Below are 23,995 nucleotides of genomic sequence, written 5' to 3'. Positions count from 1 at the left end.
CAATGCAAAAATGCCCCCCCTATGGACCTCAATGCAAAATCGCATCCCATCAACTTTAATGCAAAATCGCATCCCATTGACTTCAATGCAAAAATTACCCCAATTGACCTCAATGCAAAATCGCATCCCATCAACTTTAATGCAAAATCGCATTGCCTTCAATGCAAAAATGCCCCGCTAGTGACCTCAGTGCAAAATCGCATCCCATTGACTTGAATGCAAACACGCCAGCCACATTAATTTAAATAAAAAAATATTTTTTTTTAACTGTCCATTTTGGTTTTCAGCCAAGTGCATCCTGAGTTTTACGTTTTTGCGCCCGGAATTAGAATTTTTATTTCGGTGCACCACTAATAATGATAGATCTTCTTTAAAGTCTAACTCAAGGAATACTATGACCTAAAATAGTTTGTTTGGGCCAAGCTGGCCCAGACAAACTATTTATTTTGCTAATTGATGCAGCGGCTGTCATCGCTGTATAATTAGCTACATACAGTATACAGAGCTGTTTCCTGGCAGAACTCAGCCCAACTCAATTTTGTTCTGGGAATGGAGCAGGAATTCACTGTACTGTTGCCAGAACACAACTCTGTATACTGTATGTGGCTGGTGCTACATACAATTTATACATCCCCAACAGCAGGTGCAGCTATTACGGGGGTAGGCAACCTGGGGCTCTTTAGCTGCTTTGGAACTACATTTCCCATGAGGCATTACAAGGCTGGCAGGTACAATACCCCCAGAGGCATGATGGGACTTGTAGTTCTGCAACAGCTGGTTCTGCAAGTTTGCTTGGGCCTCTAAGTTCACTAATTAGAATTAATTCACTTGGGTCAGCTTGGTTCAAACAAACTATTTAAAGTAGGGTTGCACTTTTTTAAGACCGAGTGCAAGTACCGATACTTTTTTTTCCAAGTACTCGCCGACACCAATACTTTTTTTAAATGTTTTATGACAGTGGCACTAATAGGTGGCACTAATGGGCACTGATGATGCGTGGACTGTTAGTCTGTCAGTAGTTTTTTATTCATTTTTATTTTTTTACAATTACATTTTTTTATAATTTTTTTACAATTTATATATTTTTTTTATTTTTTACGAAGTTTTATTTTTTGGGGGAGGGGATTGGACAGTGTTAGTGTTTTTTTTTTTTTTTTACAATTTAACCTTTAAATATTTATTTATTACAATTCCTTATTTTTTATTTATTTTTATCATCCCTGTTTGGGGGGGGGGGGGGGGGGTGGATTTGGTGAGATATCAGGGGTCTAAACAGACCCCTAACATCTCCCTTTTGAGACGGGGAAAGGGACTGAGGACACAGATTCCCCAGTCCCTTTCTCATCAGACTTAGCTGCACTGAAGATGAATGGGCAGGAAACAGAGGCTCCTCTCCATTCATAAACAGTTTACGATGCTCAGTTATGAATGGACAGAGTCAGTGATCACTGTGCATTCAGAAAAGGAAGGAGCCGGTAAATTACATTTTTACTGGCTCCTTCCTCCGCTCTCCATCCTGACAGATCCAGGACAGAGGTGGGGGGAGGAGCACATGGAGGGCCCAGGGAGGCGGAAGAGCACACAGAGGACCCAGGAAGCTGGAGGAGGACCACGGGAGCCAGAGGAGGACCCCGAGGGGCACATGGAGGATACAGGAAGCTGGAGAAGGTCCCCAGAAGCCAGAGGAGGACCCAGGGAGCCAGAGGTGTACACGGAGAGCCGGAGGAGCACACAGAGGACCCAGGGAGCCAGAGGAGGACCCCGGGAGCCAGAGGAGGACTCAAGGAGCACCCAGGAAGCTGGAGGAGGACCCAGGGAGCCAGAGGAGGATACGAAGAGCCGGAGGAGCACACAGAGGACCCCGAGAGCCAGAGGAGGACTCAAGGAGCACCCAGGAAGCCAGAGGAAGACCCAGGGAGCCATAGGAGCACACAGAGGACCTAGGGAGCTGGAGGAGGACCCGGGAGCTAGAGGACCCAGGGAGCTGGAGGAGGTCCCCGGGAGCCAGAGGAGTACACACAGAGCCGGAGGAGCACACAGAGGAGGACCCCGAGAGCCAGATGAGGACTCAAGGAGCACACAGAGGACCCAGTAAGCTGGAGGAGGACCCAGAGGAGGATACGAGGACCCAGGAAGCCGGAGGAGGACCCTGGGAGCCAGAGGAGGACCTGGGGAGCACACAGAGGACCCAGGGAGCCGGAGGAGGTCCTCGGGAGCCAGAGGAGTACATGGAGAGCCGGAGGAGCACACAGAGGCACCAGAGAGCCAGAGGAGGACTCAAGGAGCTCACAGAGGACCCAGTAAGCTGGAGGAGGACCCAGGAAGCCAGAGGAGGATACAAGGAGCTGGAGAAGGAACCCGGAGCCAAAGGTGGACCCGAGGAGCACACAGAGGACCCAGGGGGCTGGAGGAGGTCCCCGGAAGCCAGAGGGGGACCTGGGGAGCCGGAGGAGCACACGGAGGACCCAGGGAGCTGGAGGAGGTCCCTGGGGAGCCAGAGATGGACCCAGGGGGCTGGAGGAGGACACAGGAGGGAACAGTCGGGGGTGATCGTGCGGCATAGGGGGGATTTACAAGCATCAATCTCCCTGTGTAGCTTTTAATAAAGCAGCTGACAGCTGCGGGAGGGAGAGGAGAAGCCGCTGTCAGCTGCTTTATTGAAAGCTATACAGGGGGATTGATGCTTGTAACTGCCTCCACCACCCACCACTGCACGGATCATCTCTGAGGCTGCCCCCCCCCCCCCCCTACGCTGAGGACGCCGGACCCATTACAACTAGTATCGGATTAAGCATTGGAGCATTTGCACGTGCAAATGCTCAGTATCAGCACCGATACTAGTATCAGTGCAACCCTAATTTAAAGTGATAGCAAAGCTGGAGTTTTGCTTTAAAGCAGTATTAACCCAAAAGTGCATAGAATGTTTTTTATTGTCAGAGTGGTTAGGATGTGGAGCTTCCTTCCACAATCAGTGGTGAGTGACGGTAGTTTAAAAAAAAACTGTTAGCTCTTAGCTAGCTCTTAGCAAATGCGATGTACAGGGATATGGGAATTGGTATTGACATGAACACACCCACACACACACTGGTTGAACTGGATGGACTGGTGTCTTTATTCAACCTCACCAACTATGTAAGCAAACATTTATTATATTGCAGCTTACCAATTCTTTGGGGCTGCTTGAGTATTCTTTTTAAGACATATTTTCTTTTATTTTCACCTGGCGATCCTGCCAGTAAGTCTATTATTTTTCAACAGACTAGCTGGTCTGCAGATGTAGCAGTTAGATGGTTGAGATAAGTCATTTTAAGTGTTACTAAACCCACAACAGTAAAATCAGTCTGTATATGCAGTAAAACATTAATCCTCCGCATTGTGTAAAAAAGACTGTTTGATCCTCCCCTTCTTCCACAGTCCCCAAACCATCTCCGGATAGTATAGGGGCTAGGGGACAAGCTGCACATGCTCAGTTTTTTTTTTCTTGGAAGGGTGCATGTGATCAGCACAGGGCCAATCAGCACTGTCCAGACAGAGGGTCAGGGGTCATCCAGCCTCATAGGACAGTCAGGGGAAAATGAAAACTCCTACAATCTTTAACTAGACACTGATAGAAGTCACAAGACTGCTATATACTGCTGATGAGAAAAGGTATTTAGCAGTTTATATTTACTAAAATAATTGCATTTCCATGTTCTGTGTACTGTGGGAGACCAGATATAGTGAAAGCAGAGTCGGGGGTTTAGTAACACTTTAGGACTGACAGGGGTGCTTATAATGATCAGCTTTTATTCATTTATGTAAAACCTTTATCCCAAAAGGAACAAAACTGTTTGTTGTAACATGTAACTACTTATAAAGTATTATCTGAAGTTTGGCCTCAATTTGTTTATTGTATTTAAATCTGCTAATACAGCAGTACATCACTCCCCTCCCCCTAGACTGACAATGCTGCCATCTGAATGTGCCTCCTGTGCTCCTTCATCCGGAGTGAGGGTACTAGACATGTGCAATTCCTTTATTTCCGAATTCATTTTTGAACACATTTTGACAAATTCGTTCATTTCTGAATTTTTCAATTTCCGAAATTTCGCAAATTTGAAATGTCTAAATTTTTCGAAATTCTAAATTGGAAAACTGAAATTTCGGAAATTCAAAATTATGAAAACACGGAATTTGAAAATTCAAAATTCGGAAATTTGAAAATTCAAAATTCGGAAATTTGAAAATTCAAAATTCGGAAATTTGAAAATTCAAAATTCGGAAATTTGAAAATTCAAAATTCGGAAATTTGAAAAATCAAAATTCGGAAATTTGAAAATTCGGAATTCGAAATTTCCGAAAAGAGCAAAAAACTAAAAAATTCGGAATGCGAAAATTCAAAAATCAGAATTTTCAGATTTCCGAAAAAAGAATGAAAAGAAAACAAACAAATTTTTTGTCAGTGCCCATGTCTAGGGGGCACTCTAATACAGGAAGTGTGTTACTGGCCAGATCCCCAGGTGAAAACAGAGGGAAAAATAAAACTAAATGCAGCCACCACAGCTAATGATTGGTTAGCTGCAATATATTAAATTTTTGGTTTTAAATTTAATATCGCTTTAAGCTTTAAAAAAAAAAAATAGATCTGTACATAACAATATTAAATGTTGTCCAGTTTCTACTTCTGCTGGTGGCGCACTGTTTGTAAAAAGAGAGCTAAAAAACAAACAAAAAAACAAAAACAAACTTAAAACATAAAACATCAGCAATATGATCCGGAGGCTAAAAAAAATGAAAGTCACACCCCATTCTGTAGGACGGATGAGGGTATCAGTGCACAAATGAGCAATCACATAACCCTGATCTATTCAGCACTGGCTATAGACATCTATACAATGGAAGACTAAATCCTACAATACAATCTCTGCATTGCTATCCACAGACTATGATATGGCCGTCATCTCTATGCCTTGCTATATATTCTCTACAAAAGGGGGTTTCCACCTTCAGAGAACTGCATTGCCTTGTACAGAACATGCCTTGTACAGAACATTCCTTGTACAGAACATTCCTTGTACAGAACATGGCCTGTACAGAACATGCATTGTACAGAACATGGCCTGTACAGAACATGCCTTGTACAGAACATTCCTTGTACAGAACATGCCTTGTACAGAACATTCCTTGTACAGAACATGGCCTGTACAGAACATGCCTTGTACAGAACATGGCCTGTACAGAACATGCATTGTACAGAACATGGCCTGTACAGAACATGCCTTGTACAGAACATTCCTTGTACAGAACATGCCTTGTACAGAACATGGCCTGTACAGAACATGGCCTGTACAGAACATGCATTGTACAGAACATGGCCTGTACAGAACATGCCTTGTACAGAACATGGCCTGTACAGAACATGCATTGTACAGAACATGGCCTGTACAGAACATTCCTTGTACAGAACATGCCTTGTACAGAACATGGCCTGTACAGAACATGCCTTGTACAGAACACGCTTTGTACAGAACATGGCTTCCTGCTGTTTCTTGGTTGGTTCCGAGGGGGGCGCATTTAAAGTGGATGTAAACCTCAGACATGAAATATGAACAAAGCATATCCCTCTCTAGTGTGTACTTGTCTCAATCCAGAGCACTAAGCGTCATTTCTGTCTGCTGCTTTTTTTCCTCTGCTATCAGGTCACTTCTGAGGCATTTTCCTGACACCAGGGGAGAGAGCTGCAGCACACAGCCTGCGATTGACAGCCACAGCTCTGTTCCTGTGTGCAGTGTGAAGAAGGGTGTGTCCTTTCCCTCCAATCAGAGTTCCCCTCACTTCAGGTCTCCACACCCTTTTTTCTGATAGCGCAGACAGGCTTTGTAAATTCTGGACTTTGAACAGATGTAGAGAAGAGAAGACTGTAGATAAACCGGTACAACTTATGTATGAGGATTTTTTTTTTTCCCATCTCTGTGTATCACATGAGGCCAGTCACTACACCAGCTACATTACCAAAAGTATTGGGACACCTGCCTTTTAATGGCATCCCAGTCTTAGTCCGTAGGGTTCAATATTGAGTTGGCCCACCCATTGCAGCTATAACCGCTTCAACTCTTCTGGGAAGGCCGTCCACAAGGTTTAGGAGTGTGTCTATGGGAATGTTTGACCATTCTTCCAGAAGAGCATTTGTGGGGTCAGGCACTGATGTTGAACGAGAAGGCCTGGTTCGCAGTCCGGCTCAAATTCATCCCAAAGCTGTTCTATCAGGTACAGGCCAGTCAAGTTCCTCCACCCCAAACTCGCTCATCCATGTCTTTATGGACCTTGCTTTGTGCACTGATCCAAATCATTTGGTGGAGGGGGGATTATGGTGTGGGGGTTGTTTCTCAGGGGTTGGGCTTGGCCCCTTAGTTCCAGTGAAGGGAACTCTTAAGGCGTCAGCATACAAAGACATTTTGGACAATTTCATGCTCCCAACTTTGTGGGAACAGTTTGGGGATGGCCCCTTCCTGTTCCATCATGACTGCACACCAGTGTACAAAGCAAGGTCCATAAAGACATGGATGGGCGAGATTGGGGTGGAGGAACTTGCTGGCCTGCACAGTCAACCTGATAGAACACCTTTAGGATGAATTAGAGTGGAGACTGCGAGCCAGGCCTTCTCATCCAACATCAGTGCCTGACCTCACAAATGCGCTTCTAAAAGATTGGTCAAACATTCCCATAGACACACTCCTAAACCTTGTGGACGGCCTTCCCAGAAGAGTTGAAGCTGTTGTAGCTGCAAAGGGTGGGCCAACACCATATTGAGCCCTACAGGCTAGGACTGGGATGCCATTAAAGTTCATGTGCGTGTAAAGGCAGGTGTCCCAATACTTTTGGTAATATAGTGTAGGTAAGGCTTTACAACCACTATCTTTCAAACAATTCAGGATGCATATTTCCAGAATATGTCTAAAAAAAAGGTTCAGAAGCACAAATACACTCAGGGAGGATTTCCGCTTTATCCTGTAGGCAGTTTAGCCGTCTTGGTTGATTCATTGAAGTCCACAAGGGAAGTGATGTTGAGGTCGAAGGTGCAGAATGAAGGAGACAACAATCCCAACACAGCGCTGGAAGGGGGAGGGGAGGTAGGAGACAGAGCTCTGGCTTCATTATCTTAGGTGACTGATATCCAAGAACAAAAATGATCGACATCACAGAATACACAGATGTGGCGGTTGCATTCTTTTTCATTTTTTCAGGCCAAGAACCTTTTCAGCAAGTGCAGAAAATGCCTGTTGATCCTGCCAGAAACAAAGTGTCCTTGTAACTATACTGACAGCGCAATGTTATCTCCTTCCAGACTAGCTTCTTAACCGCTTGCCGACCAGCGACACAATGGCACGGCTGCGCAAATGGGCGTACCTGTACATCCCCTTTAAGACGAGGCATTGTGGGAGCGCACGTCACGTACTCCATAACTCTATGTCCGTCTGTGTCCCGCGATCGTGTCACAGAGCGGCAGAACGGGGAGATGCCTTTGTAAACAAGGCATTTCCCCCGTTCTGCCTTGTGTCATGACAGAGATCACCGCTCCCTGTCATCTGGAGCAGTGATCGCTGTCATGTTGTAGGTAGCTCACCCCCCCACAGTTAGAATCACTCCCTAGGACACACTTAACCCCTTGATAGCCCCCTAGTGTTTAACCCCTTCCCTGCCAGTGTCATTTACACAGTAATCAGTGCGTTTTTATAGCGCTGATCGCTGTATAAATGCCAATGGACCCAAAATAGTGTAAAAATTGTCCGATGTGTCCGCCATAATGTCGCAGTCCTGATAAAGTCCAGATCGCCGCCATTACTAATAAAAAAATCATTAATAATAAAAATGCCATAAAACTATCCCCTATTTTGTAGACGCTACAACTTTTGTGCAAACCAATCAATATACGCTCACTGCGATTTTTTGACCAAAAATATGTAGAGGAATGTTATCGGCCTAAACTGAGAAAGAAATTAGTTTTTTTATATATTTTTTGGGGATATTTATTATAGCAAAAATTATAATATAAGATATATTATATAAGTATAGTATAAAATATTTTTTTTTCAAATTTGTCACTATTTTTTTTGTTTATAGCGCAAAAAATTTAAACCGCAGAGGTGATCAAATACCACCAAAAGAAAGCTCTATTTGTGGGGAAAAAAGGACGTCAATTTTGTTTGGGTGCGACATCGTACGACCGTGCAATTGTCAGTTAAATCGACGCAGTGCCGAATCGCAAAAAGTGCTCTGGTCAGGAAGGGGGTAAAATCTTCTATACATATATATAGATATATGGCGCCAAGACGGCTTCCCGGTGCAGAATCATGTATCTGCACTTCCATGGTCTGGGGCAGATTGGACACAGCTGGAGCCAATCAACGGGTCCGGCGGGAAACAGAGCGGCGGTCGCCCAATGTAAACAAGGCAGATCGCCGTTCTTTGAGAAGGGAAGGTAGAAATCCTGTGTTTCTGCTAAGCAGGAACACGGATCTGTGCCTTCTTACATCTTCAGCTGAGATCTGTGCCTTCTTACTTCTTCAGCTGAACCCGCATTCAGAAGATGGGCATAGGACTTTCACTCATGTCTGCCGCTCCTTAATTGAAAAGCAATTGATAGGCAGCACAAAGGACGCCTCCTCAATGCCTCTTTTAATGCTTGGAAGGATGCAGTTGCACAGGAAATGTGGTGCATTACACTCAGCTGCAGGGCATTGGTAGCACAGCCCCCTTCACTTAAATGGCCCACTTTTAGCGGCGGTTCTGCCTGTTGAACACGACCAGTGTTATAATTTTTGCAGCACCGGCGGCATATCTCCCAAATCCTCCGACCTCCAGGTTAAAGGGGCAGTAGAAACACAGTAAAAACAACCTCCTGCGCTCAAATGTGGTGCTAAAAGACCGGTAGGTTTCCACTGGTCTAAATCTAGATTAAATGACGCCATCGGGCTTTGCTGCCCTCTTAGGCCTGAGAATGTCCCATGATGCACAGCAATGAGAAACAACAGAAAAAGGGCTCGCCAGCCTGGCGCATTACCTTTAGGCTCGGTTCACACCATCGCCACATCTGGCTCACAGCAGGGGTCCAGGGTGTCCCGGTTCACCGTTTCAGGTCCGATTTCAGCCAGAACTTTGGGCTGAATTCGGACCTCAAATGGACCAAAAGACGCACAGCATTTTTGTGCAAAACCCCCCCCCAGACCTGCTGCGGAGATATGTGAACTGGCTCCATAGAGAGACGGTCAAAATCTCCTGCTATTGCGAATTGGATGTGGAGAAACCACATCCAAATCGCAATGATGTGAACCAAGTCTAAAACACTATTTATTGATTCCTAAAAGCAACTACTATACTCACAAAAAAATGAGTTCACAAGCGCATTAATATATTCAAAGTCACAGACGACAAATCGGTAGCACTTGCTTCCCAGCATGGGAAGAAGTTCATCCAGGTGCAATATGGCTGGCACATTTCAAGGGGAAAGCCCTCTTTATCAGAGCCACTCTGATAATTATAATGAAGAGGGATACCCCTTGAAATACGTCAGCCATATTGGACCTGGATGGCCTCTTCCCATGCTGAGCAGCAGGTGCTACAGAATAGGCTCTGATGAAGAGGGGGTACCCCTTAAAACACGTCAGTCATATTGGGCTTGGATGGCTTCTTCCCATGCTGATCAGCGGGTGCTACAGTTTTGGCTCCGATGAAGAGGGGTTACCCCTTGAAATACGTCAGCCATATTGGTTCTGGATGGCTTCTTCGGCATGTGCTACAGATTTGGCACTGATGAAGTTACCTTTTGAAACACGTCAACCATATTGGACCTGTGTGGCTTCTTCCCATGCTGATCAGCAGGTGTTACAGATTATGTAGGTGCTCTGTAGGTGCTACAGATTTGGCTCTGATGAAGAGGGGTTACCCCTCGAAATATGTCAGTATATTGGACCTGGGTAGCTTTTTCCCATCCTGAGTAGCAGGTGCTACAGATCTGGCACTGATGAAGTTACCCTTTAAAACACGTCAACCATATTGGACCTGTGTGGCTTCTTCCCATGCTGATCAGCAGGTGCTATAGATTCTGTAGGTGCTAGGTGCTACAGATTTCTGTAGGTGCTACAGATCTGGCTCTGACGAAGAGGGGTTACCCCTCGAAATGTGTCAGTATATTGGACCTGGATGGCTTCTTCCCATGCTGAGCAGCAGGTGCTACAGATTTGGCACTGATTAAGTTACCCTTTGAAACGCATCAACCATATTGGACCTGGGTGGCTTCTTCCCATGCTCATCAGCAGGTGCTACCGATTTGGCTCTGACAAAGGGGGGGGGGGTTACCCTTTGAAATGCATCAGACATATTGGACCTGGATGGCTTCTTCCCATGCTGAGCAATAGGTGCTACAGATTTGGCTCTGACGAGGAGGGGTTACCCCTTGAAATACATCAGATATATTGGACCTGGGTGGCTTCTTCCCATGCTGAGCAGCAGGTGCTACAGATTTTCCACTGATAGTTACCCCTTGAAACGCGTCAACCATATTGGACCTGGGTGGCTTCTTTCCATGCTGATCAGCATGTGCTACAGATTTGGCTCTGGCAAAGAGGGGTTACACCTTGAAATGCGTGGACCCTATTGGACCTGGGTGGCTTATGAATCATAGTGTATAAAGTGTATAAATGTGCCAGGCTGGTGCACCCTCTTTCCCATGGCAGTAGAAACACAGCCTATTTACACCAAAGTATTAGTGAGATATACTGAGATCGACAACTTCTAAATGGTCACCGGCACCAGGGTCAACTTTTTTTTTGAAACATAAAAGTTTTCTGAAAATGGAAACCCCTTTAAAAATAGAAATTCTTAAAAACAGTAAATGAGCCATATGGGCGCTCCCAATGTAAACAACGTATGCGGCATCCATAGACATCCATGAAGAGTTCTCACAGTGATGAGTCCCGCTCTGAGTCCGGGGACATGATCCACAGGACAGACGTATGGACAACACTCCACAATGTCTAGATTTAAGGAACTACCAAAGTCCATTTCTCAACGTCCACAGCGTTCGTCATAATCCATCTCCTCCACATTCCAAAACTTGGTTCGCAGTCTCCGATTGGCTGAATGGTGTTTTGAGAAGCTCAAATTAATAATCTCCATTTAAATAAATAAGGAGGCATCTCTGGGCCATCAACTCGAAAAAGGTACCGTTCCTTCCAAGTGTTTCGGGATTTCTGCCTCGACCAACCCCGGACCTCTCCAGGGAATTCCACATTTCCCCCCAAGCCACAGAAAGCCCCATAAACCTATCCCAGAGAGACCAATGTCCGATCGCTGCTCTGGCCAATCTGTCACAAGTTATTGCGGTCTAAACCTGGAAACAACAAAAAAAGAGAGTGTGATGCACAGTTGTGGGAGCCTCGTGATGTTTTTGCTCATTACATTTTATTTTTTTATTTTTTTTCTACCTAAAGTGGAGATCATAGGAAATAAGTATGTATTTCCTATAATCAATAGCTCCATCCTGTGGCCATAATGCAGTATAATAACCCCTAGCCCCATCTTGTGGCCATAATGCAGGAATAGCCGTGCAAATAGTTTTATTAATACACCCCTAACTGTAAATGTGACACTTCCAATCATGAATTACCTCTCACAAAGTTCACAGAACCCCCCCCCTGGACAATACCTTCAGCTGTTTTTCTCTCCCGAAGGAACGGGCCCTCTTTGTTTAGGCATCATCCAGGGTCACCATCTACTTCTTGGGCTCAGTTGCCAAAAATATGTCAATCCTGGTGCCTGTAATGTGCTTGTCTGCCCTCAGAAATGTCTGACATATATCAGCTCCTGCTGCAGCACCTTACCTTGTGACTTGCAACAAAGTGACTATGTTAGGCCCGATTCACACTGATTCGACATGAAAGTCATGCGACTGTCAATCCGACTGTCGATTCGACTTTGCCCTGCAAGTTTGGCCTGACATCGATCTGACTTCCATGCAACTTAAATGAACAGGATCCATACCAGACCCTTATCTAAGCATGCAGCCTGGAAGGCCAAGAGTGCCCCCCCCCCCCCTGAACCATACCAGGCCACATGACCTCAACATGGGGAGGAGGTGCTTAGGGGAAGACCCCACCCCCTCATGACGTCACAAACCCATCATGTCTGGGGTGGTGACATAAAAAAAGAGGGTGGGTTATTTAGGTGATATCACTGAATGGCCATGCCCCATAGTTATATAAGAACTGGAGGAGCATTTTCTCTTTAACCACTTGCTTACTGGGCACTTAAACCCCCCTCCTATCCTAAACCTTCCTCCTATCCAGACCAATTTTCAGCTTTCAGTGCTGATGCACTTTGAATGACAGTTGTGCGGTCATACAACACTGTACCCAAATGAAATATTTATAATTTTTTTCCCCCAAATAGAGTTTTCTTTTGGTGGTATTTGATCACCTGTGCTGTTTCTTTTTTTATTTTGTTATAAAATTTTAAAACGGGTCATTTTTGTCCGTCATTGATGTACGCTGATGAGGCGGCACTGATGGGCACCGATAGGTGACAGTGATGGCCACTGATCGGTTACACTGATAGGCAGCACTTTTAGGTGGCACTGATTGGCACCACTGGTGCGCATTGATAGGTGGCCCTTGTGGGCATTGATAGGTGGCATAAATGAGGCATAATTGCCTCTTCCTCTTCGGGACCGATATCCCTTTAAGGTGAGCTGGTGATCAGCTTTTTTTTTCTCTCCTCCGCTGTCAGCGTGAGGAGAAAAAAAAACAATCACCGAGCTTTTGTTTTGATCATGTGATCAGCTGTCATTGGCTGACAGCTGATCACATGGTAAGGGGCCAAGACTGGCCCCTTACTCGGATCGGTGATCACCCGAGTGTCAGTGACTCGGTGATCAGAGCACGCTCCGCACGCACCCTGTAGGGCACGTGCAGGGAGCGTGCACAGGGGAGGCCGTCGTATGACGGCCTCCCCGGAATTCAGATCCGCGCTGTGGCCGTGATAGCGTGGATGTCAAGTGTTTAAAAAATGTTATTGGGTTGGCGGCGGACATCGTGATTGATGTTGGAGCTACCACGGAGGACATTATTCATTTTTAATAAAGGCCTCTTGTTTTTCTTACAGTACACAGTTTTTCTTTTGGGTGAATGAGTAGGGGTACTATGTACCCCATACTCATTCACATGGGAGGGGGGCGGAATCTTAAAAGGGCACTTCCAGATTCCAATAAGCCCTCTGCCCGCAGACCTCCACAACCACAGCCCAGGGTCGTGGGTAAGAGGCCTTTGTCCCCATCAACATGGACACCCCCTGCCCCAAAGCACCCCCTGCTCCCCTGTCTCCCACCCCCCCCCCCCCATCCTTTCCTGGCCTGCCAGGCTGCATGCTCGGATCTGGTATGGATTTTGAGGTCTGGTATGGATTTTGAAGTCTTCACGCCATTTTTTTTTCCAATAAATTTAGCTAAGATTGTCTCTGAGCACATGTCGCATGTCACAAGTCGGATGAATTAAGATGCTGATCTGACTTGGATGTGACTTCCATTCAATTCAATGGGCTGAAATCGGACCTAAGTAGTGCAGGAACCTTTACAAAAGTCAGACCAGATAAGACGGTTCTCATAGGGAAACATTGATTTTTACATGTTATGCGACAGGTACTATCAAAGTCAGAGCGCATGTCCTACCAGTGTGAACCAAGCCTTACCGTCAGATCACTGGGGGGAGGGGAGACTGAGGAAATCCCCACCTGCAGCAGATTGATGGGAACATCTCAACCCAAAGAAAACCATTGGATTGGAGACCATCAACAGCTTTTAAATGGTGAAGTGGAACTTTTTGAAAAACTGATGCTGAACATTAGGATATGTAAAGCATGTATTCCTGTCCGTGAAGTTACTAACAAGCCTACTTTGAAGTGTGTATGTTTTAAGCTGTTTTATATCTTTTTCACTCTTTGTGTACAATTTTTGCATAGTAAAAAAAAAAACATACACAGTATGTCGAAAAAGGTTCCCATATCACTAGGTGTTAACTAAATAGTACAGTAGAGAAGCTTGCTTTGCAGCTTCCTTTGCCTGATTAAAACCTCAAACTGAGCCCTTGATAAGAGAAGAGTCCCTGCTCTGAGGGCTCATTAAGTTCTGAAAACAATGGTCTTCATTCAGCACAGCAAAAAACGAATCATGATAATCGTGTGAAAAGAAGACCAGAGCGCCACCTGGTGGATGAATAGAAGATTATGTAATATTAACATGCGACAAATACATTTTTTTGTGACTAAAATATATTTTTGCTTTTTTTTTTAGCCCCGACTATAATAAAAAAAGAAAATAAATATATATACACAACAATTATACATTCCTCTTAAAAAACTTTCAGAAGCCAGGAAGTAATTCCAGGAAGCAAAAAGACATTTCAGTGTGACATTAAGAGATGATGTCATCACCGAGGGATGCAGGGTTTACAGGGTGCGGCAACACTAAACATCGCATGCAGAGCAGCAAAAGATAACAATGTTTCTGAGTTTTGTGTCTGATTATAAAATACCCTGAATGTAGCTACACTATATTGTCAAAAGTATTGGGGCGCCCGCCTTTACACACACATGAACTTTAATTGCAGTCTTAGTCCGTAGGGTTCAATATTGAGTTGGCCCACCCTTTGCAGCTATAACAGCTTCAACTCTTCTGGGAAGGCCGTCCACAAGGTTTAGGAGTGTGTCTAATGCCGCGTACACGCGATCAGACTATTTGCAGCGTCTGCCGGACTTTCCGAACTAGCGGACCTGCACACACGCCCACACACGACCAGAGGCGCGGGTCCCCCGGACTTTTGAAATGAACGGACTTGCCCACACGGAGTAAAGTTTGTTCATTGTGAACGTGGCTCCAGGTACACAGAACTAGCGAAGGAAGTCAATGTCGCCGCCTCCATTGGCAAGATTGACACCTCACAAGCCCCGCCACCTGGTATGAATTTAAAGGGGAACCCCTACACCGATGGCGTGGGGGTCCCCCCAAAGTCCATAGCAGACCCTTATCCGAGCACACAGCCGGAAGAAGACCCCCGGAGCTGTCCAATAAAGTACTTTAAAAACCTGTGTTGTTTTTTTGTACACTTTTTTCCCCAGGTGAATGGGTAGGGGTACATCGTACCTCATACTCATTCACATAGGGTAGGGGGCCGCAATCTGGGGGCCCCCTTACTAAAGATTCTGATAAGCCCCCGGCCGCAGACCCCGACAACCAACAGCAAGGTTTGTCGGGAAGAGGCCCTTGTGGGGACAAGATGCTTTGGGGTGGGGGGGCCGCAGGGCCCCCCTTCCCCAAAGCACCCCCCCATGTTGAGGGCACGTGACCTAGTATGGCTCAGGAGGGGAGGGGCGCTCGCTCATCCCCACCCCCTTTCCTGACCGGCCGGGCTGCGTGCTCAGATAAGGGTCTGCTATGGACTTTGGGGGGACCCCCACTCTGTTTTTTCAGCATAGGGGTTCCCTTTTAAATCCATATCAGGTGACGGGGCTTGCGAGGTGTCAATCTCGCTGATTCAAAATGAACGGACTTTACTCCGTGTGTGGGCAAGTCTGTTAATTTCAAAAGTACAGCGGACTAGCACACAGACGGGCGGACTATCCGCCGGACTGCCGAGTCCGGCGGACAATTTTGAGTCAAGACTCCTTTCAAAGTCTGCCAGACTTTTGGGAAGAAAAATTCCCCTGGAGCCCACACACGGGCGAATTGTCCACCAGACTCTGGTCCGCCGGCTAGTCCGATCAGGTGTACGCGGCATAAGGGAATGTTTGACCATTCTTCCAGAAGCTCATTTGTGAGGTCAGATACTGATAGGGGGAGAAGGCCTGGCTCGCAGTCTCCGCTCTAATAAATCCCAAGGGTGTTCTGTTGGGTGAGGTGCAGTCTCATCCATTTCTTTATGGACCTTGCTTTGTATACTGGTCCAAATCATTTGGTGGAGGGGGATTATGGTGTGGGGTTGTTTTTCAGAGGTTGGACTTGGTCCCTTAGTTCCAGTGAAGGGAGCTCTTAAGGCATACCAAGACATTTTGGGCAATTTCAGTCTCCCAACTTTGTGGGAACAGTTTGGAGATGGCCCCTTCCTGTTCCAACATGACTACGCACCAGTGCATAAAGTAAGGTCCATAAAGACATGTTTGAGCAAATTTGGGGTGGAGAAACTTGACTGCTCTGCACAGAGTCCTGACCTCAACCCGACAGAACACCTTTGGGATGAATTAGACTGAAGACTGCGAGCCAGACCTTCTTGTCCAACATCAGTGCCTTACCTTACAAATGCGCTTCTGGAAGAATGGTCAAACAATCTCATAGACACACTCCTAAACATTATGGACAGCCTTCCCAGAAGAGGTGAAGCTGTTACAGCTGCAAAGGGTGGGCCAACTCAATATTGACCCCTACGGACTAAGAATGGGGTGCCATTAAAGTTTATGTGCATGTAAAGGCAGGTGTCCCAATACTTTTGACTATATTGTGTATTTTATCAGTTATGATGAATCAATCAATGAATGATAAATGCCCGTAGCGACAATTGGTTTTACTCCCATTATCTGATGCCTAATGCTGACATAGCAGAGGTACTTGGCAGCTTAGATAACCCTGCTCCCTTCTGCCAACATTGTTGAGCTCTGCAGCTCAGTTCACCCTCCCAGCAGTAATTCAGCAGTTTAGCTTACCTTCCTTCCCAGTAGTGACTCAGCAGTTCAGTTTATCTTGCTCCCCCCTCCAATCAGTGTCTTAGCAGTTTCGTTTTCCCAATTTGCCCCCTTCCAGCATGATACAGGAGCTCAGCTTCCCCGTTCCCCCTCTCAGCAGTGGTTCAGCTGTTTAGCTTACCTTCCTGCCCAGCAGTGATTCAGAAGTTCAGTTTACCTTGCTCCCCCCTCCCATCAAGGTGTTAGCAGCTTAGGTTCCCCTGTTTCCCCCATCTCAGTATTGTCTCTATAGCTCAGCCCACCTTGCTCCCTCCCCAAAGACTCAGCAGTCTTCCAGCACCCAATATCATGTAAACACAGAGCAGGAATTCTGGGAGGGGAGCAGAGCTGCTAAGAGAACAGCCTGAACAACTTCAGTGCATTTGCTGTGAAACTTTAGGATGAATTACTCCACAGTGTCTGTAGCTACAAAGGTCATGGAGGGCTTGCTTTAAAGCTTATTCGCTGCTTGTCAACAGTATATAAGTACTTTACTGTCCACAGCCTGGCAACAGGTTCCATTTCAACCAAGACTGGCTTTCAAACAGTTTTAGAATGTGCCAAAGAGTTGCTGAGTCTCAGAGCATCAGAAAACGAGGTGTGTTGATGGGGCCATGGACCTTGGTCCAAGCAGGTATTTTCATTGGAGTTTGGTGTGATGGTTTGGTCTAAAAGCAAAAAGTCTAAACATCTAACTAGACCATACATCAGACTGACACACTCTTCTTTTTTACCATACCAGTGCCTTAAAAAAAAGTATTCATACGTCTTGAAATTTTCCACATTTTGTCATGTTATGCCGCGTGCACACGATCGGAATTCCGTCCAGAAAAAGACCGATGAGAGGTTTTCATCGGAAAATGCGACCGTGTGTATGCTCCATCGGAATTTATCTGTCCGAATTTCCAACAGCCAAAAATTGATAGCATGTTCTCAATTTTCCAGACGGTAAAACTTTCTATCGGTAATTCCGATCGTGTGTATGCAATTCCGACACGCCAAAAATCACGCATGCTCAGATTCAATTACGAGATAGAAGCTATTGGCTACTGGCTATTGAACTTCCTTTCTCTAGTCACGTCGTACGTGTTGTACGTCACCGTGTTATAAATGATCGGAATTTGATGTGACCGTGTGTAGGCAAGACAGCTTGAGCCGAATTCCGTCGGGTTTCCGTTGGGAAAACCATCAGAGTTTTTCTAACGAGAATTACGATCGCGTGTACGCGGCATTACAACAATAACGGGGAAGCTGGCCAGAGTTGATGGGAAGATGAATGGAGCCAAATATGGGGCAATCTTAGAAGAAAACCTGTTATGCCCTGTACACACGGTCGGAAATTCCGACGGAAAAGATCCGATCAGATTATATTAAAAATCTGATCCTGTGTGGGCTCTATCGGACTTTTTCCGTCGGAAATTGAAAGCAGTATCTAAAATTTTCAGACAAATAAATCAGATTGGACATTTTTCCGATCGTTTGTAGAGAATTCCGATCGGATAAAGTGCCACGCATGCTCAGATTAAATTACAAGACCAAAGCTATTGGCTACTGGCCTCTACGTAGTCCCGTCGTACGCAACGAACGTCACCTCGTTCCGAACGATCGGATTTTCCAACAACTTTGTCCGACCGTGTGTATGCAACAACAGTTTCAAACAAAATCCATCGGAAAAAATCCGATGGATTTTGTGGTCGGAATGCCCGACCGTGTGTACAGGGCATAAGAGTCTGCAAAAGACTTGAGACTGGGGTGGAGGTTCACCTTCCAGCAGGACAACGGCCCTAAACATACAGCCAGAGCTACAATGGAATGGTTTAGATCAGTGGTCTCCAAACTGTGGCCTGGGGGCCGGATGTGGCCCTTTGCTTGTTTTTATCCGGCCCTTGGGGCACTATTTAATTTACTGACACAAGCAATGGAGCACAATTCTCTCCATCTGACACCAAAAAAGTGCACAATTTCTCCCGAAGACCCCAGCAAAGGGGCACGTTTCTTCCTAATGACACCAGCAATGGGGCCAAATGACACCAATGATGGAGCAGAATTCCTCCCAATGGGGCCAATGACACCAATGATGTGGCAGAATACCTCCATCTGACACCAACAATGGAGCACAATTCTCCCCATCTGACACCAACAAAGGTGCACAATTCCTCCTGATGACCCCAACAATTGAGCACAATTCTTCCTAATGACACCAACAATGGAGCCGAATGACACCAACAATGGGGCACAATTCCTCCCAATGACACCAACAATAGGACACAGTGAAACCATCGATGGGGTGCAAATACTCCCAGTGAGACCAACAATGGAGCCCAATGACACCAATGAAGGGGCACAATTCCTCCCAGTGACACCAACAATGGGTCCCAATGACACTAATCATAGGGCACAATTCCTCCCAACCACTCCAATGATGGGGCAAAATTTCTCTCACTGACACCAAACATGGGGCATTGTTTACAACCACTTATACTGGGACATTTTCTGCTTCCAATGGCCACAGACCGGCCCCCCTAAAGTCTGACAGACGGTAAACTGGCCCTATGTTTATAAAGTTTGGAGATCCCTGGTTTAGATCAAAGCATATTCATGTGTTAAAATGGCCCAGTCAAAGTCCAGACTTAAATCTAATTGAGAATCTGTGGCAAGCATTGAAGCTTGTTTTTAAGGTAATTTACTATATTTTCAAAAACTGTACTCAAGCAGGGGGCTTAACGGACACATTACTGAAGTTGGAGGTTATAACTTCCAACCAGTAATTTCACAGTAAATAGATAAATAATAAATTATTTTGTTATAACATATAGCACATAAATATATGATTTAGCTTGTACCTTTTCAACAGCAGCAGATTCTCAATTCTCCCTCTTAACTGTGTGAGAAAAACATGGTATTGTGGGTAAATCTTATACCCATAAACCCATGTCTTTTCCTCGTAGTTAAGAGGGCTGGAAGGGAGTATTTGTCTTTTAGACACATGCTCCTTCTATGACATTGCAGTGAGAGGCGAGCCTCCACTGCAGCATTTTTATTGGACAGCTGGGGCTAATGTTACTTTACCATTGGTCCAAGGCTCCAAGCTGTCCATTGAGCTCAGTGCCTCTGAAAAGAGGTGAGGAGAGGCACTGTCAGCTCATCCTCTCAGTCTGCTGCAAACAGAGTGTGCCAGCTTGTATTTAAACTGGGCGCTCTGTATGCAGCTTCTGACAGGCTGCACAAGGAGTCCCGTATCTCTGGAACTATAAGTCGTAGGATCCCCACATTTTTACCAGTGGTGAGGTAGGACTTAGGCTACCTAGCCCCATAGCCTCACCTGCCTCCCCTGACTGCATTTCCCTGATACATTTCCGTTTTTGGTTGTAACATAAAATGTGGAAAATTCCAAGGGGTGTGAATACTTTTTCAAGGCACTGTATGTGGTCTTTAGTGTGTATTAGTCCTGCAGTCAAAGCCTTTACTTGGCCAATCATTTATCAGAAGCAATAGAGATACATTGTTACCATCTGTCCTGTTGAAATATTTGCTGACTTTGCAATGTTGAGCTGGCAGGGGGCACAGACATGGCGGCTACTCTATATATGCCCTGGCTACTTTTATCCCCGGTTGAGCCCTGGACATTTACATAGACTTATTTAAAGGGAAGACAATACAGGGCATGCATTACTCACACATTCTGCCCAATGTCTATTTGTAAGATAAAGTTTACAATAGACAGAGAAGTAAAACAAGACAGTTGCGTGTTGGTGGTAGGGGAGCAGTTGAACCCAGGGCACCTCAGAGAGCAGCAGAGGAAAGCAAAAACTTAGGCAAGGCACAAAAACTCTCAGAGGCAGCAGAAAAGGCCTGGGTACAAAGTGCAGGTTTCAGCTGTGCAGACAATTCTCACACTGTTCTCCTGCATACCTGAGCCTTAGAGAGGAGGAGGAGGTGCAGGGTGAAGGTAGAAAAGAGCCTTCCCAGGGTTAGGAATTAAGGGCATCAATACCTGCGGGGGTTAAAACCAGGGCCTGAAGGATGTCCGACAGTGACACAATTCCACGGGGTCGGCGTTCTTCATCCACCAGTACAAACCGATGAACCTGACATGTAAGGAAATACAAGAGTTAAATAGACACGTAAAATGGAAAACCAGCTATTGAACTCACTCAACCTGATACAACCTTCAGCTAAGTTCTGTGGACACCGAACAGCTACTGTCCTCTCCACAGCAAACTGTGCACATGGAAAGTAAATGGGTATATACACTCATTGGCCACTTTATTAGGTCCACCTTGCTAGTATTGGGTTGGACCCCCTTTTGCCTTCAGAACTGCCTTCATTCTTGGTGGCATAGATTCAACAAGGTGTTGGAAACATTCTTTGTCTACAGTGACATGATAGCATCACCCAGTTGCTGCAGATTTGTTGGCTGCACATCCAATCTCCCGTTTTCACATCCCAAAGGTGCTCTATCGGATGAGATGTGGTGAGTGTGGAGGCCATTGGAGGACAGGGACCTCATTGTCCAGTGGTGAGATGATTGTAGCTTTGTGACATGGTGCATTATCCTGCTGGAAGGAGCCATCAGAAGATGGGGACACTGTAGTCATAAAGGGATGGACATGGTCAGAAACATTACTCAGGGAGGCCGTGGCATTTAAACGATAAACAAAGTGTGCCAAGAAAATATCCCCCACACCATTGCACCCCCCACCACCAGCCTGAACTGGTGATACAAGGCAGGATGGATCCATGCTTTCATGTTTACACCAAATTCTGACCTGACCATCTGAATGTCGCAGTTGAAATCAAGACTCATCAGACCAGGCAACGTTTTTACAAGCTTCTATTGTCCAATTTTGGTGATCCTGTGCGAATTTTAGCCCCAGTTTTCTGTTCTTAGCTGACAGGAGTGGCACCCGGAGTGGTCTTCTGCTGCTGTGGTCCATCTGCTTCAAGGTTCAATGTGTTGTACGTTCAGAGATGGTATTCTGCATAGCTTGGGTGTAACGAGTGGTTATTTGAGTTACTGTTGCTTTTCTATCGTCTGCCCATTCTCCTCTGACCTCTGACATCAACAAGTCATTTTCTTCCACACAACTGCCGCTCACTGGATATTTTCTCTTTTTCGGACCAGTCCTTGTAAACCTGAGAGATGGTTGTGAGTGAAAATCCCAGTAGATCGGCAGTTTTTGAAATTCTCAGACCAGCCCGTCTGGGACAAACAACAATGCCACGTACAAAGTGACTTAAATCCCCTTTCTTCCCGATTCTGATGCTCGGTTTGAACTTCAGCAAGTCGTCTTCATCATGTCTAGATGCCTAAATGCATCGATTTGCTGCCTTGTGATTGGCTTAGCGATTTGTGTTACCAACTAATTGGACAGGTGCACCTAATAAAGTGGCTGTTGAGTGTATGTAGAACCCTACAATACTGATACTAGTAGGGTTTTGGTTTTGGTGTTGAGGGTCTAGTGGTGGTGACTTGCAAAAAATTCTAACAAAAATGCAAAAAAATAAAAAATAAATAAAAAAAGGAATAAGGATTTAGTGGAGAGGCAGTATGTATTGTAGAGCCTCAAAAAGTTGATTGACAAAGAAAAACAACAGGATTTGCCACTTTCTTGCATTGATTGCTAGCTTTTTCTGGGGAAGCCTGCTCCTGTGGTTGGTGAAAGATATCCAGAAATCTGCCAGGAGCAAGACAATTTCTGTAATTTTTGAGCTACAGTGGAACCTTGGTTAATGAGCAATGCGGTTAACGAGCGTTTTGAAAGACAAGCAACTTTTTAAAAAAAATTCTGACTCGGTTTGCGAGTGTTGTCTTGCAAAACAAGCATAATGCAAGTTAATGGGGTGTGTAGTACCGCATTTGGCCAGAGGTGTGGGGGGAGTATTTCTGAGGCTCTCCGGCGCCACCCCACCTCTGGCCACATGCGGTATTGCATGCAATAGAAGTCAATGCGGAACAAATTATCTTCGTTTCCATTGACTTCTATGGGGAAACTCGCTTTGATATGCGAGTGCTTTGGATTACAAGCATTCCCCTGGAACGGATTATGCTCGTAATCCAAGGTTCCACTGTATAAAATAACACTACTTCTGATTTAGCAGAAATCTTAACTTTAGGGTCTCCACTCTATCATCTAGCATCTGCATCTAGCATCTATGTCCCCCATTTGGTGTAATCCACTGTGGTTGCAGGTCAGGCTAGGAGTCCGCCCAGACTTCATGTAATCCGCAGAACAAGGACAGAAATATCTCAGGCATCATACTATACAAGCCCAGGATGTGATAGGTGATAACAGCCTCAGCCTAACTCCATCCAGGCCACACCCCCAACATATTTTACTCCCCCCCCCATGACTAAGCCCTGTGGTTGAGGTGTCAGTAGGGTAGAGATCGGTGTCAGTAGGGAAGTGGACAGTGTCAATAGGGTAGAGATCGGTGTCAGTAGGGAAGTGGACGGTGTCAGTAGGGTAGAGATCGGTGTCAGTAGAGCAGTGGATGGTGTCAGTAGGGTAGAGATCGGTGTCAGTAGGGAAGTGGGCGGTGTCAGTAGGGTAGAGATCATAACAGTAGGGAAGTGGACGGTGTCAGTAGGGTAGAGATCATAACAGTAGGGAAGTAGACGGTGTCAGTAGGGTAGAAATCGTAACAGTAGGGAAGTAGACGGTGTCAGTAGGGTAGAGATCGGTGTCAGTAGAGCAGTGAATGGTGTCAGTAGAGCAGTGGATGGTGTCAGTAGGGTAGAGATCGGTGTCAGTAGAGCAGTGGACGGTGTCAATAGTGTAGAGGTCAGTGCCAGTAGAACAGTGGACGGTGTCAGTAGGGTAGAGATCGGTGTAATTTTTTAAATTTTTATTATTTTATGTTTCATTTTATTCTTTATTATTTTTTAATAGGGGGAATCTGCACACACAGGGTGATTCGTGTGTGCCCAGGCACACCCTGTACACACGCCTATGACTGTACTATAAGGTATTAGTGTAGCACACTTTTTTTATACTTTATTTATGAATTGTGCAAACACAATTTTGTGCATGCAGCAACCCTCATATTATTATTTGGCCTATTTATCAGGTTTATTTTCATAATTTGAGGACTATCACTTGGTAGCTCAGGAGTTATTCACTAACACATGTGCTATAAGGTAAGTCAACCATACATTTTTTTTTTGTTATATGGTGGGCTGAATACTCCCTGACACAATTCCTGACTCTGCTCCTGTCCACCCGAGGCTGCATTCACACCTGAGTGTATCTTT

The 23,995-nt window shown here is 45.5% G+C and overlaps 1 protein-coding gene across 5 annotated transcripts in view; it reads right to left on the bottom strand.

Annotated features, from left to right (window-relative positions):
* Positions 1 to 10,768: 10,768 nt before the first annotated feature.
* The window catches only part of PRKAG3 (protein kinase AMP-activated non-catalytic subunit gamma 3), a 63,856-nt gene continuing 50,629 nt past the window's right edge, over positions 10,769 to 23,995 (bottom strand). For 3 of the 5 annotated variants that reach the window (XM_077447830.1, XM_077447831.1, XM_077447832.1), the window contains 2 exons: positions 20,735 to 20,828; positions 10,769 to 11,368 (listed from right to left, as the gene is read on the bottom strand). In XM_077447830.1, the coding sequence (XP_077303956.1) occupies positions 11,346 to 11,368; positions 20,735 to 20,828 (117 nt within the window). In that variant the 3' untranslated portion in view covers positions 10,769 to 11,345. Of the gene's footprint in view, positions 11,369 to 20,652; positions 20,829 to 23,995 lie in introns of all 5 variants that reach the window. The other 2 variants (XR_013261787.1, XR_013261788.1) reach the window with 1 other exon arrangement.

This window comes from Lithobates pipiens, unplaced genomic scaffold (genome assembly GCF_037356315.1).
Source record: "Lithobates pipiens isolate NorthernLeopardFrog02 unplaced genomic scaffold, aLitPip1_a1.2 Scaffold_22, whole genome shotgun sequence".
Taxonomy (NCBI): Eukaryota; Metazoa; Chordata; class Amphibia; order Anura; family Ranidae; genus Lithobates; species Lithobates pipiens.
This window is presented reverse-complemented; position numbering and strand designations above follow the sequence as displayed.